The 16,555-nt window shown below is 35.5% G+C and overlaps 1 protein-coding gene across 1 annotated transcript in view; it reads right to left on the bottom strand.

The window, feature by feature from the left end:
• The window catches only part of OPRM1 (opioid receptor mu 1), a 64,137-nt gene extending 48,113 nt beyond the window's left edge, over window positions 1–16,024 (bottom strand). The window contains exon 1 of the mRNA XM_019749260.2: window positions 15,351–16,024. Within this exon, the coding sequence (XP_019604819.2) occupies window positions 15,351–15,643 (293 nt within the window). The 5' untranslated portion in view covers window positions 15,644–16,024. The remainder of the gene's footprint in view (window positions 1–15,350) is intronic.
• Window positions 16,025–16,555: the final 531 nt, after the last annotated feature.

Genomic DNA, 16,555 nt, shown 5'->3' with positions numbered 1-16,555 from the left:
AAAGGTAAAAAGTGATCACTGATCTAAATGGAAATATGAAAATAGCGTGGTCTTTGGCTGAATAGTAGGTCCAGAAAACCTAGCTCTAGCTGTACTTCTCAGCACTGGGTCTGGCACACTATTTCTTGATCAGTTTGTTGATACAAATTATTAACATATACTGGTCACAGCATACAATTATACTCTTAAAGATAAAGTATGAGCACACTTTTAGATCACAACTGAGTTTTTATAATTAGAAGTTCCACAAGTAATTAATGGATTGTATTTTTCTGTGATAAAATGTAAACTAAATTAGAGAACTAGATCTAGTTAGTCCAGAGACATAAGTTCAATTCATCAAGGCACAGTTTAATATGAGGAACAACTCTAAATTTATAACTGAAAGGCTACAAGTTTCCTATTTCCTTCATTCTTATTTCAGTGGGGGCACAACTTATCAGCAAAGGAAAAGTCATGGACAGGTTGTCAATTAGGGAACATTCTGGGAAGTAAGATATAGAAACTAAAGTAATAGGCCAATCCACTATCCTGATGAAGTCTCAGTAACTGGCTCAAAAAATCTCACCTTGCTACAATTAAGCGTAACAGTTTTGAAAAACATTAAGTTTTAGGGTCATGTAGTTCTTGATTCAAATCTTAGTGCCGTAATTTGTTAGCTGAACAAGTTTAGGCTTATTACTTAACATTTCTGAGTTCTATTTTCTTATCTATAAAACTTGGAAAACATTAGTACTGTTCTTAAATGGTTGGTGCAAGGATGACAATTTTTAAGTATGGAGTCTACCGTGTAGTACCTTAGTAGCTCACAATAAATGTTAGCTAAGATGATATGATAATGATGATAATAATGGTTATGCTTCTAAGAGGTTTCAAATTTAATGAGGCCAACACTGTTTTCTGACAAGACACAGGTTAAATGCTTATATTTCTAAAAGTGTTATTTTTGTTTTGCTTGTACTAACATTGTTTCTAGCATGTTCTCTCAAAGGTGTTAAAGATAACTGATGCATCCTTATTTATAATTGTTCTGAAAACACAACTATTTTCCTTGACCAATTATCCCCCTCCAAAATATTTTGATTTGTTAAATTCCACATCTTCATCTATTTTAACTAGAATATATTTAACGTATATATGTCATGTAAAATATGTTCTAAAAGGCAATTAAAGCAAGGGTAGGTAGATGGTCATGTTCATTCACTCATTCATATTTTGAGTTTCTAAGTTGTTGAGAAAATAATGTTCTCTTGTGGAAGTTATCATTGGCGTCACTTATATACTTTTTGAAAAATTATTATTTTTATTTTTTAATTACAGTTGGCATTTGATATTATTTAATATTAGTTTCAGGTATACAGAATAGTGGTTAGATATTTATATAATTTAGGAATTGATCCCTCCAATTAGTTTAGTACCCACCTGGTACTACACATAGTTATTACAATATTATTGACTGTATTCCCTATGCTGTACTTTACATCCCCATTTATATGTTTTAATATATGCTTTATGACATTGACTCATGTACCAATGTACCAATGTCTTTTGTGGAAATGTGACATATTGTTTGTAGGCAAGAAACTTCTTTGTTGAGAGCAATAATCCTTTTTCAAAAGATGGCATCAATTTCTCCTTCGATACTGATACTCTAAATTCCACAAAAAGGACAGTGATTTTAAGAACAGAGGTTTCAGGTCTTATCTCCAGCTTCAGCTTTCTGCTGCCTGTGTTTATGTGACAGTGTATTCAGAAGTAGAGTGGCCATTGTTTCAGTACAGTGACACACGAATAAATGTCTTAGAGCATTGACTCTTAATATTTTCTTCTTCTGAATCCCTTTTATTCAGGACTCCAGTTCCATTACATTATCTTTACTATTTATAAAATGTTTATAATATTTGCTTTGAGAAATACTTGTAAATTATGGTTGATAGAATTCTCTTTCATTGTTTTATGAAAATTAACCGAGGCCCTCTGCATTCATTTTTCTCTATCTTGTCTCTGAAACATAAATAATAGCTTTAATAAAATTTGGAAAATTGAGTGGACACAAATCAGAAGTTATCCCATTGTTGTGCTTACTGATGGAAAAAGATGAAGTACAGTAATTATAATGAATCTTGTGAATAATGTTTGTCTGATAGTGGGTTTAAAGAACACTAGGTTAGTTGTTATAGTCAAATCCTTGGCATTTATCAATTGGTGAAATGGTTTAATATTCTTCACTAGACTGTATTTTTGAGGAGATGAAGGACTGTATCTATTTTGCTCACTAGTATATGTGGAGCTCCTAGGAAAGTGCTTTGTACATAGTTAGTGTTCAACAAACACAGCAAATACATATTAATAAATGAGCCTCAGTTTCATCTTCTTTGGCATGAATTTGATTAACAAGCTTTTCCTGTCTATACTCAAAAACTTTTTTATGAAAATCCAGTTACTCAATATAACAACAAAAGGTGAAGTCTGATAAAACGTGAAGGCACTATATTTATTCCTTAGAAACATGCTTTGTTTATTTTACAAAGAAATAAAACAAGCCTCCTTTTGTCATCAGAAGGAAAGACTCTGAAAGATATCAATTAATGTCTTCTAATAGGACCTTTTATTTCGGTGGCCTTGAATCACCAACATCATCAGAAGCATGTTCGTATTTAATTTCATTCAACCCATGTGGTTTCCTTTTCATAATGATGGGGGCTGAGTAAGTATGAAATAATAATGTTGATAATAATTTCCCTTGTTCTTCTTGGCAGGCACAATCGGGTTCTAATGTGCAGGTTATACTGCCAGCAGCATTTTTCAATTAACATTTAATACTCCCCCACACAACACTTAACCTTTCACTGGCACTGAACTCAGTGTTTCAGTGAAAAAATGCTCAGAAGCAAAGAAGACCTTCTCTTTCTCTGATCTCCTTATTCTGCACAGTTTCTGTACTTGGAATAGTCTCAGTTTTCAGGGACACTCCAAGCCTTGAGGATATTATTTCTCACCTTGTACTTGCTTTATTTATAGAGTTTACTACTCTGATTTAGGAAGCTGACAAGCATAAAAATCCATAATGAAAGTGTTAGGAACAGATAGCCACACAGACTCACTGTACCATCATTAATTCATTCTCCATCAAGAGCTCCATCTTTTTGACCAATTTTACTGTGATTAGTGTTACTGTGATAACAGAAACCAAGGCTCTTCACAGGGGTGGTCTTTTAAATACCTAAATTTCCAAAGCTAGTGTTCAGAGAACATCATTATTATGACTAATGTCTTCTAATTCAAATAAAATTCTCTGCTGAGGTAAAAGGAGTTTTAATACATGCAGCCAGCATTTAGACTTAGATTCTGTTTTAGATCCTTTGACTATAACACCAATTTAAATGTGAAACATTTAAGTAACAAAAATAGCTATTTTTTCCCAAAAAATAATTGGTTTGTGTCATTTTTCTCCACTGAATTTATTGGACAATATAAAAAGAACTTATCAATAGGGAGCCAAGCAAGTTGAAATTATCTGTCCTTAGAAATCTTTTCACATCATCATGGTTGCCATCAAGACGATTTTGGAATGACCCAGAGCACTTGGGAGGGGTTGACTGGAATGAAGAATGACACCAGTGGCTTTCACAGAAAGCCTTGCTTTTCCTTTGCAAAAATTGTGATTCCAAAGGGATGAACTGTATTTCAAAATATTATAACAGATGATATATTTGCCCCATGGGAAGGCAAAAGCACTGGGTGAATTTTGAGATTCCTACTAGCTGATGGTGTGAGCCGAGTGGGAGGGAAGATAAATTCTCAGGGGGAAGGAAGCAAATAACAAAACTCCTTACTTTCACAGTTCACCACACACTTCCATGTATCTTATCTAATTGAGACCTAAAAATCCATGGGAAATTAAATATGATTATTATTCCTTCAGTGCAAGTTAACCAATGAGATTTAGGGAGGCTAGGTGAGCATGATAACTAATAAGGGTCAGCGATTCAAGCATGAGTCTTCTTGTTCCAGGGTTAGCCCTGCATTCACTCTATTATGCAGACTATGAAGAGAGCTGATTAGCCAGTTTTAAGGAAATTTTTAAAAATCTTGAGCTTTAGCTTTTCTGAGAGATACTTTTATTTAATACTTATTCTTTAAACTGCTAGCTGAAGTACAGAGAAGTAAGTATATAAACAGAACCCTTAAACCTCCTTGACAAACAAGACTCAGCATTCTTATCCCCCAAATGGATTGGCTGGTCCAGATCTATGCTTCTCAATCTTGGCTGCACATTAAAATCACCTAGTGAAGCTTTAGATCTACCTACGCTCAGGAGCTACCTCCAGAGATTCTGATTCAATTAGCCTTATGCAGAGGTGGGTTTTCATTTTTTAAATAGATTTCCCAGGTGATTCTAATGTTCAGCCAAGACTGAGAAACACTGAAATGGAAGATCTGGGAGGCCTTCTCCTTCGATGTGCCAAAGCGTGTTGCAAGGATTTATGAGTAGCTCTCACGTTCCATAAGTTAATTGGAAGGAAACTCACATTTTATTATTCATTTTATTCTGTCTAAGTTCCTTGCTAGAATTTAAATCTGGTTATCACTTAAGAGATTCTGGGAATTGTAGCGTTCTTCAGTTGGACTATATACGATCCAGTTAAAACCCAGTTAAGTTGGCTCTCCTTGTAAACTTATACCTGGTGGCCATCTGTCTAATCTAAAGAATTCCTGTACATGCCAGAAAGTTTTTGCTTAGCAACACTGATCAAAGAAGAAGCAGTCATTTGGAGACAGATGGGGACTGAATTAAAAATGTGAAGTCAGGCAGGGAGGAGATTTCAGTGAGTCTTTAGGAAATCACCGAGCAAAACCATGGACATGAAGCCAAAGGCTTACAAACACCACAGGACACCTTGGCCTGCCCAGTCCTCTTTATGCAGCTGCACAGTCTGAATTCTAAAACACAAGGGATAACATTTTTCAAAGCGATATTTGAGAACCACAGAAAACAAAAAATTTTTTTTTTAAATGAGCAAGTTATATAAGTCAGAAAGAAGAGAAAAAAAAAATTCCACGCAATGAGTTTGTACTTGAAAGGGCATAAAGATAGGATGAGGGAAATAAAGTTGCCAGTCACCATCTGGGTGCGTGGGAGTGGGTGCAGAGTGGCTGGTATGCAGGCACAAGTGTCTTTGAAAACAGATTTTACATTTGCTAAGAAATTAATGTGAATTTGCAGATGATAGTTTCATTTTTTTCCTGAAAGGTTCAAATGATTGAAGATGAAAATACCACGAGAAAGCCTAGAAAATTGCATTGATTTAAGATAACCACAAAGCTTATTCAATAGAGGAAAATTTTCAGAAATGCTGTTTTCTAAGTGCTCACTCCCTAATCGGTGGTTAAGAGCTGTAATGAATGTTGCAAATCCTCTGGGTCAAATGAAGAGTTGGGGGTTGAAGATGGGGGCGTAAGGTGAAATAGAAACAATTCTGTGTGATTACTATTTCAACCCAACTTCAACATCAGTTTCAGAAAAGCAGGATCCTCTGTGACAATAATCTAAGACTATTCTTCTGGTCTGCATTAAAACTTCATATCTGCATTGCTATTTCCTCATGTGGAAAAATACTACCAAGTTGGTACTAGGTTATTTTTATAAAATGCTTCATCTCCATCTATTAAACAACATGCAATCAAAATTGCCAAAGAAGGTGATAGATTTTATTTCATGACCACTGCAAGTACATACATTTTATTTAGCACGTTCTGCACGAGAGTTTGACACGTGATAGCTTATGGACCAAATCTGGCCCACTGCTTCTTTTTCTGAGCTGGCAGCTAAGAATTTACATATATAGATAGATAGATAGATAGATAGATAGATAGATAGATAGATATAGATATAGATATAGATATAGATATATATTCTAATTAAAGTTTATTGGGGTGACAATTGTTATTAAATTTGCATAGATTTCAGGTGTACAACTCTCTAATACATTATCTATATCTATATTATCTATATCTCACATTGTGTGTTCACCACGCAGAGTCAGTTCTATTTCCATCACCATATATTAGACCCCGTTTACCCTCTTCTAGAACCCCCCCTCCCACCCTTACCTTCTGGTAACCCCTAAACTATTGTCTATGTCTATGAGTTTTTGTTCCTTCATTTGTTTATTTGTTCTTTTGTTGTTTTCAGTTTTATATACCACATATCAGTGAAATCATATGGTTCTCTACTTTTTCTGTCTGACAGATAGTAACAACTGTTGAAGAGGCTGTGGAGAAAAGGGAATGCAGATATATATTATTATATATCACAATTAGCTTGCTTTTTTTCATCTTAGATTGTGAAAAGGAGGTAATTTGGTAAAATTTATCATGGGATAATTTGCATTATATAATCAAGTAAACCAAAATGTAGATTAGCATTTTTGTACTGAACGAAGAACCATTTCATTCTCACAGAACAAATTAATAAAAGAAAATATGGCATGGTTATTTTAAAATTATTTTAAAAATATTAGTGAGAAATTCAATTATTTTGTCATTATCATTAATGAGAAATATTTTTGGAGCTGAGTTTTTACATGCCTGTCTTTTACATTTTCATAGAGCTAGCATCCTGGTAGAATAATTACAAAGAAGTCACAGTAACTTTACAGAATATAATTATTATGAATAATGAGAATCAACTGTATTAATTTTGTATTTTTTTACTCTTTAAAATTTTACTTTGTAATTTAAATTATAAGAGTAACAATCTATTCCCTATTCAATGTTTGTGTGTATGCATCTATATGTGTATTTGAATTTATCATTTGCTGACATAAATCCACGAGTACAGAACAGCTTTCATGTCTAAAGTCATAAAGGCTAAATATGCATGAACAAAGTAGTAAATTGTCCTAACTAGAATTTACATTTGAATAATCTGAGGTAAATTTGAAATGCTGAACACTTTGAATTACACAATATTTTAAAGATGTACAGTTCTGTTGCTCAACTTTGAAATGTTGAATTTCTTAGCTAACATAGACAGTTGTAGATCAAGTCTTCAAGTATCATCAAGTGACATTTTGTGAAGTCATGAGAAAATGCAGAGATTTTTTGCAATAGTAGCAAATAGTAAGGGTTGCACTTCAGAGAAGTTGGTTGTATGAGAATATTGAGGGGCTGCAAAGAGGAGTGGATTTAAACTGGGACTTGAAGAATAAGAAAGATTTTGATAGAAAAAAAGTAGAGAGATGATGGGGAAAAATAGAAAAAGTAAAGAAAAAGGTACTAAAAAATAATATATAGTTTATTTCAAGACAGTGAATAGACCAGGTTTGTTTAACTTATTTAAACATTAATTTTAATTACCCTGATACTTTTCAGTAAATCTGAATGGTTACTATTTGATTCACTTTAGGACACCTCCTTATATGCAACTGATAAACTAACACATGATTGACAATGTTTTTGCCTGGACAGAAAATGATATCCAGAGTAGAATGATCTCTTTCATTAGTTAGAACCCATCACATGTTCCATCATGTGTAAAGGCCCTACCTGCCCTATTCATTGGTTGACAAAAGTTCTCTTAATTAGAACTGGCGGAACCACTATCTCTCTGCATCAGTTTTGGAATGCAACATCTGGAATATGATTAATTTCCAAAGGCAAATATTAAAGCAATCTCCTTATAAATCAAAAAGAGAAAATGAAAGATAGAGGTTTAAGCTAAATCTGAGAAGTCTAGGTCCAGGTCAAAATCCTGTGTGTGATCTTGGGGGCCCAATCATAAACAATTATAAAGGCTTTGCATGGAAGGCTTCCTGAGAGAACGCTACTCGCAAATCAGACTTGGTCACAGCCTGGAGTGAGCTGTGGTCAAGGGTTCATTCCCCTCCCCCACCCTCAACAGCCATACTCCTATGTGTATATGCAGTCCTAGCCCAAACACACCCATTGGGAAGCCTCCTTGAGGGGCCATTGGCATGATCCTTCCTAGGTGCTTGTGCCGAGACCTCCTTATCAGAGGTCCTTGAAGAAACCCTTCTTTACTCTGACTCAGTACTTTCCCACTCATAGCCCTACCTCTTTCCCTCCTCCAGCCCCCAGGTCCATAAAACAGCAGGATTCTATTATTTGGGGCTCCGTATGCAGTAAGACAGTGACTCCCTTTCCCCTCCATGTATATCTGTTCTCATAAATGTGACCTGGTGCCTTTCTGTGGGGGAAAATGGAAACTGGGAGCTGGCATCTTTTCCTGTTTAACCTCATGCTTATACTTTTGCAGTAAGTGAGTAAAGGCTTGACTCTGATTTTCAGTTTGGCTCATTGTCTTAACTGACCACTCCAGTACCTGGCAGCTCAGTGTTTTCTCTCTCCGACATAATCTATTTCAGCTCATTTTGAATCCAAGAGGGTGAGATGGCACTGGAACCAAGATTATTTAATTTCATAGATGATTACTTTTTCACTAAACACTATAGCTGGAGAAATTATGGAGAAAGTGTCGTTGAAGTTGCCATAGGAAATCTTAGTAGTAGAAGGGACGTTAAGAGTTTCAGTCTAATTAACACATTGTACAGATAAGGAGAATGAGGCACAGAACAGTTTGGAGCTGAGCCCTGACTGAACCAAGGCAAAGCTTTTCTTCCAGGTTACGCTCCCATTCCAGATTTTATCTTATTCAAGGACCCTCAGCCTGAGGAATTGGTGGGAGAAAGAAAAAGATGGCTTGAAGCAAGAAAAGATGGCTAAGGAAAGGAATTGTTAAGACAAAATCATTGTAGGATGTGTCTTGCATATGACATTTCTTATATCTGCTGTTTCAGCTTATTTTGGAGGTCCTAAAATTTTCTTGACGTTAGTTATTATAAGTACTCTTATAGTTATTATACAACTTGGAATCAGTGGAGAAGGAAGGAGTAGTTCTTGTCTTCAGATAATCTTTTAGAAGGCATAGGAAGCTTTATTTCCTGTATATACCAGAGACCCTACTGCTGCCGTCACACTGAACTCAAGAAGTAAACTGAACACTATACGTGACCGTTGCCTACTCCCCATCCATTAAGCAAAATGTAGTCAAGTCTTTCCTGAATCCTGAAACGGGAAAAAGTGCAGGGAAAAGCTAAGCTTGTGAACTCTCTTATGAGTTCTAATTGGGGTGACTTATCAGAATTTTTCGTAAGAATTTCTAATTGTTAAGAAAAGCCTAAACTCAATGAATCTATAAAACTCAATTTATTAACCAGATTTTATGTACCAACACATAGTATCCAAGTATAAAATAACAGCAATGATGAGCTTTGTAGAGTGTGAGACAAGAGCTTATGTGAAGGTGAATCATTTTGGAAAGCGATTGCAGAAAACAGAAATGGGTACCGGAAATGGGGACATAGAAGAGTGAAACAGGAAAGGAAGAAAATCACGTCCTTGATATGGTCACAATGACTTTCCAAAGTGCCTGTGGTCTGTGCAAAACTGTGCACCCAAAGGAGAGGGAAGCAGAGGGGACCATTTGTCCACCGGCTCCCATTTCCCTGGTCAGGGGTTATTCCATGGGGTGGCAACTTCGTCCCACTTCCTCACATGTGAACGCCAGGCTGATTCCTGTGGAGGGCTGTGGAGTCAGAGAAAGTCCAGAGTAGAAGGTGAGGAAACCAGACATGCATGCAGCAAGGGGAAGTGTTATCAAGTTATATCTGGGCAAAACTTACTACCATCCCAACCACTGAAGTAAAAAGTGAGCTGCAGGATGAGAGGTGGGGTACAAGAAGGGTCTGAAACAATATGAAAACCATTATTTTAAAATATTGCCTGAGGTAGCCCCAGAAATTCCCTGCAGGTGACTTGGGGACAGCAATGGAGGGTGGGGTGGGGGTGGCAGTTGAGCTGTGCTCTTGGTTCCCAACACATGATTAATCCTGAATGGCTCTTCTTTGATCTGTTTTTTTATATTGGCTTCCAAGTTCTTGAAGTAAGTGTCTCCATCTAAAAACAAGTGTGGAGACTACTGTCATAAATCATTATTTCCATTAAATATACATTAAACTTTGTGAGGGTTAAAGATATAAAAATATGAAAGTCTCATACTTTTAAATTACATACAACATTTAATCTTGGAATTTATCATTAATATATTTTTAAATTTCATATTGTTGTATATTATTCATTGAAATGAGTTTATTTTTTTCTGCTGACCAAAACAATTTGATTGCAATTAATACCTAAAGTGGAATACTAAAAAAAATAACATTTTAAGCTTTTATGTGTACGGGGTCCTCCAAAGATACTCAAAATTCCTAAGTAAATATTATCGCATTTATCATTTGAATGACATTTTGGAATACGAGTAGAAACCACTTATTTTTTATTTCCCTCTTAAAAGTAGAGAAATTATGTCTGGGTAATATTCATGAACAGATTACTTGATGCAACAATTACTGAAAAAAATTTTCTCTGAATATTATATACAAATATTAATAAAAATATAAATCAGTTGGGAAAAGTACTTGTATAGAAATATTTATAATAATTTTTAACACACATTTAGAGATAAGTTAAAAGCATTCAGGAGAGTTAATGGCCCGAGTTTTTATTTGTTTTTGTTTGTTTTTTATGTTGTTTTGTTTGACATCTTGTTTCTATCATTGATCAGCTGGAACTAGAACAACACTGGGCAAATAGTGAAACTATGTGTATTAATATTAATGTAAAATATAAATATTTACTATATACAGTTTGAAGAACATGTTTAAAGATTACACTTTGTGGAAATATAAAAATATGTGTGTGAATAATAACCACCAAATTTGTAATAGTGATAGTCTCTGGGCAAAGAGAATGAAGGGAGAAGAGAGAAGGCTTCTTATATATATGTTATAATATATATTTTTTGTATATTATATATAATATTTTATATATAATATACTTTATATATTATATATTATATGTATTTATAGTTGTGTATTCTATATTATATTATGTATTATAAAATTCTTAATTTTATGTAATGATGTATTATATGTTATGTAGATATAAATAAAATATATTATGTGTAGTATATATTATATATTCCTAGAGGTATATAATTATTCTAATTATAATATAATTATATAATATATAATTCTTATATATTATATAATATAGTATATTATATAATAGTATAATATAATTATTCTAATTATATATATAATTTTAAAGGTGAAGAATCTTGTACTGTTCTCCATACATTCCTTTATGTTGGAAAGATTTCATAAAATATAACTCATTCTTTTAAGAAAGAAAGGAGAGAAGGCAAAGAAACACAGTGATAACTCTATGCAAATGACAAAGACACAGTTTACAACATAGAAAATTAAAAGCAATTTAGGGTCTGAGGACACGCTGAGGAAGAGTGTTCCCAACAGAATTAGCACTTATATGGGAAAGCACAGTTCAAGTTCAAATGGTAATGGTTGGTACTAGAAGCTCTCCATTGTGAAGTGAAAGGCATACAGTTAAATTCTTATGTTTGGATGGTAAACCATTCTGTTAAGAACAGAATTTTATTTAGTATTTTTTTTCCTTTAAATTCATCCTCTAAGTAGGATAGTTATAGTTTAAAAAAAATAAAACGAGCTTTATAAGTATTTGAGCTTTCTAAATGAACTATTAACTTTTTTATTTTATAAAAATTACTGTGACCATATCAATGACATATGCATTCAAATTAATTGATATGTATATATATATTTGTATATATGTATATTTGTGTATATATATACATATATATATACACAAAAATACATACATATATATCCTTAAATTAAACAAGACGTTATTATTCCTTATTTTCTTGGCTACTTACATCTGAATTAAGTGAAAAAGCTTGCACTTCTGTTTCAATCAGGCATGACTGATCATTTTGTAGTTTAGACCTGAATCAAATATTTAGTATATAGAGCAAATATAAGCTCATAGGTCGTGTTTTAAAATCAGAAATACTTTTTAATGAAAGAAACATGACGGTAACATTTTGTATATATTTAAACACTCTTCTCTGATAACTGGTCATACTGAGAATTCAGCTAGATAAATTAAGAAATAATGTTAAAAATGAAGGCAATATTTGGCGCTTTTCATTGGAACTTTACTTGTAAGGATGGTTTACACAGCCCACAGAGATCTAACAGTTTCTAAGCCTCTACTTTTTTCCAACAGTGTTGGCATAGACCACATCCATGACTACATGGACGAATTATTGTGGGGAAAAAATCACAAAATTGGCACATGTGGGATTGTTATCAGTTTTTACAGTTATGGTTATTTCTCTACTTTGGTCAAATATTTTCAGTGAGTGAAACATTCCTGGTAACTATAACTTTGTGTATTACTTGAATTTATTTTTTTCTTTAAATATTCTTGACAATAATATACTATCATCCTATTTTAAATGATTGCTACATTTTGTAATATTTTTATCACAATATTTCCCAGAAACTTTGTGGCAATTTTTATAATATTATCCTGCAAGATTTGTTTTTTTTTCCCTTAAAACCAAAAAAGCTTTCAGGTGATGGATAGTTATAACATTCCATCACAACATTTAGATTTTAAATCTTTAGATCAGATGACAGTATCTCCTTTCCGTCCTTTGCTCCTTAGAATAGCACTATGTAAGAATCCTATTTAATGTTGTTGAAGGCATGATGATGATGGAGTTGAGACACAGAACAAGAAAGCAATAATCACAGCATCTGTATTTCCAGGTACTTTTGTTGTTGATTTTGTTGCCATAGTCATCTGAGCCTCATGATTCACTCAATGTATTAAGACATTGTAATCAACATTACCTTAATCTGGTTAGAAAACCATAACTACGTACTTGACCATTCAAAATTATTTGTAGAATTTTAAATAGTAGCAGGAAGTGAGAATTTTATCTTTATACTTTAATAGCTGCAGCATTATATTCATTGTTTTAACAGGGACAATAATATCCCTGAACCCATCATTTTGTAGTGAAAACACCACAGCCTGGAGACAGTTCAGTTAAATATTCTCAGCTACATAAACTTTCTTCAATCCCCAGATACTCTCTTCATCAGTCCATCCGTCACTGAACTGTCTATTTTTCTGTTTCACATTCATGTTCTCAGTGGGTTGTCTGACCTTGGATTAAACATCTGACTTGCCACAGGTTGATGTTTGGGTGTCCTTTCAAATCCTAGTGGCATTTGGTAGAACTTTCAGTACAGAGAAGTAAAGCATAATATCATGTTCTCAGTAAGATAAAATGTCACCATCCTTTTCCAAGTCATCAAGAGGTTAGAAGTAATGCCTTTAAAATAAACTCACCTAACCTGCAATCTTTTAAACCTGGAATTAGACCAATTTGCTTATTTGACAGCCAGTTGCTGCTCTATTGACTCTCCCTTTATAGAAAAACATAAACTAGAGGGGAGAAAAATGATGAAGGAAAATACCAAGAGAAGCAATAAAAGGGAAGAAAATATTATGTTTCATATGGCAGGATTTCTAGATACTTTGGCAATTTAGATTTATCCATTATTCTCCAGGATTTCAGACATAAATTGGGAAAATTTATCATTTCTACATTATTACTGTTACCTAAACCTACTCTGTCAATCTTTTTGTCTAATTAACTCAAATCAAGATTTGCCACTCTAATAAACAGAAAATTATATTGGCTAAGAGAAATTCAGTGGTATTGAACTAATGAAATATCTGTCCTTGAAGAAATCATTTATGTTTTCTGTGACTCAGTTTACTCACTTAGCATAGATAATCTTTAGAGTCCCTTCTGGTCCTATAAGCTTATGATTTCATGAATTTTCTTAGGAAAAATGAGAAACATATTTTCCCTTCATAATGCAGGCCTTAAATTATGATTTTTATTATCATAATTGCAAAATGAGATTTAGGTTTTATCTTTGGTATGAATCTTTGTATTGGATTACATAAAGTAAATGTTTATAAAAATAAAGTCTTCCATTGATTCTCTTCCTGCATTATCTTCTGTTGTTAGCCTTCTTCTCAATAGATGGTGCTGTTTTCTCAGAGACGTTACTTATCTTATTCCTCATCAAAAGATCAGAGAAATTAGCATTATTCTGTAGTAATCATTAATTAAAGAAATCAGACATATAAGTAGAAAATCAATTACAAACAACTCAGAAACATAATGGGGAAAATGGATTGTTGAATGATTAAAGAGCTCCATTGAAACCTGCACTATTTGCAGAATAGATGAAGCAAATATTGTAGCTCACCATGAAAATTCCATGTTCACTACATACATAGAACACATAGATACCCCAGTAGGAAGAAAATCCTAAATAAAGTGTTAAAATCATTATTTCCTTTAACAAACATAAATATGTATTATTCCATGTTAACATGTAGGATTTGAACATGCACAATACTAACACAATTTATATCAATCTCAATTGATATTGAGCATTTGCATACTCTGCCAAGTAAACCCAGAGCATCTGGGAAACAGAAAATGGGCCACAAACTCTTTTGAAATCATTACCCTGGATAAAGACATTTTTTATTTTTTAAGAGCAACCATTACAACTTCCTATATTATAGTTTATAATGCAGAATTGTACTGCTTTTGGTCAATTCTAGCTGGTTCCTCCTTTTGGAGGCATTGAAACACAGTCACATCCTGCACTTTTGAACCACCCTACCTATTCCCAAGTCAGATCTCCCTAGCACATCTGCAGCTGCTAACTGCAAACTGGTCTAGGCAACACAACTGTCATATTTGGTACAACAAAGCAACACTGTGGTGAGACACCAGGAAAACTTCCTCTATGAGTGTGGCCATAGGATGGAAGGTGGAGTGGGGTAAGGGCTACATGACAAGGGAAGGGACGGTGGAGATATGGTACAGCAAAGAAACTAGCAGGAGTTGGAATGTTGCCCAGGTTCAACTCTGAAAAGAACTGAAAATGAGACCTGGCCCCCAATGAGAGGAAATAAACTGGCATTCCTCTTGCATTATTCACAAATTACTGTTTCCACAACTTCTGCCTAAAGGACTGTGGGATTCTGCCCCAGAGCCCTCTTGAAGCGAGCTCTAAGATAGAGCGCTTTTTTTTTTTTTTTGGTCGGAGCTTTACATCTGTTCCTGAAATTTGGGGTTCTTCTTTATCACTGGTGGGGGGGATTGAAAAGTAGGTTTTTGCACTCAAACAATAACCACTCTCTGTATTCATTGTCACTTCACATTCTCCCTTTTACTTCTCTCATCCTCCCTCCCAACACTCTGCCTGGGGACCCAGGTGTCCCTTTACGCCCCTATTAATCACTGAAATCACCGCTCAGAGTTCGGGCGCCTTTCTTACCTGACAATCACATACATGACCAGGAAGTTTCCGAAGAGACCCACCACGCACACGATGGAGTAGAGGGCCATGATGGTGATGGCCGTGATCATGGAAGGACTGCTGGTCGGAGGGCACAAGCTGTCGCTCGCGCCCAGCTCGGTGCGGTTCGGACCGCACGGGTCGGACAGGTTGCCATCTAAGTGGGAGAAGTTGGCCCAGGAACCGGGGCTAGGTGCTGGGGAGCAACTTGAAGAGTGCGTGAAGGGATCAGTGCAATTACTGGCGTTCCTGGGGACGGTGCCGCTGTCCATGGTGCTGGCGGCCGGCTGGGACCCACGTTGCGAGGTAACCGCGAGCACCCGGACTTTTCAGGTTCCACGCGCCTCAGCCGCTTCTCTCGCCGCTGCCACAGCTCCTGCTATTTCTTACACAGACCAACCCTGGCGGAGCTAGAGAGGAACGTCAGGCAGAAGTGGGAGAACTGAATATCCGTCATCCTCTTCTTGTAGCCCCCCTCCCACCTTAATAGTACAGAGACACATCCCCAACACAGCACCGCTGGGGGAGGGGACGGAGGGCTGTGCGGGATCCAGAGGCTGGAGGGGAGGGAGGAGAGAGAAGGGGTGGGTTTTGCGCAAAGCGGTCCAAGGAGTTGTTCTCCCCACTTGGCCCTCGTCTGTGCAAACACCTCTAAGGAGGGGCAGGATGGGGAAGAGAGTTGGAAGGAAGGGGTGGGGAGTGAGACAGACAGTTTTTGGCAGCAGTAAAGCATAAGAAAGGGTGGGGGCTGTCATCACTGTTTTCCCAGCGCCGTTTTCTCTGTGTGATACAACAGGGAAGACATTGGCCTCTTGCAACCCAAGCATCCCTTGCACCCCAACTCTCTACTGTCTATTGCAATCATTTAGGGCAAGGAACACACGTTCCTCTTCTTCAGTCCTCCTTGCCTCAGTCCCACACATCCTTGAAAAGGTAGCTGTGCTTTTCATATTGCTAAATGAGAATTTCCAACCCTTCAAACATGCCTGAAACAAGAGTGAGCCTTTCTCTGAAAAACAAACGGGAAACATCAACTTTTGTGGAGAAAACCTATTCCTCTTATTGTATATTTCCCTGATTTCTCCTAGAGTAGAAGATCCAGTTGCATCTGATTTCTATCCGGGTGGGAAGAGGTACAAGAATGGGTCACAGAAATCAGGGAATTCCAGGAAAGTTAACAAAAG

Source organism: Rhinolophus sinicus, linkage group LG05 (genome assembly GCF_036562045.2).
Source record: "Rhinolophus sinicus isolate RSC01 linkage group LG05, ASM3656204v1, whole genome shotgun sequence".
NCBI classification, from domain to species: Eukaryota; Metazoa; Chordata; class Mammalia; order Chiroptera; family Rhinolophidae; genus Rhinolophus; species Rhinolophus sinicus.
The sequence above is the reverse complement of the archived record's forward strand: the minus strand, read 5'-3'. Positions and strand labels throughout refer to the sequence as shown.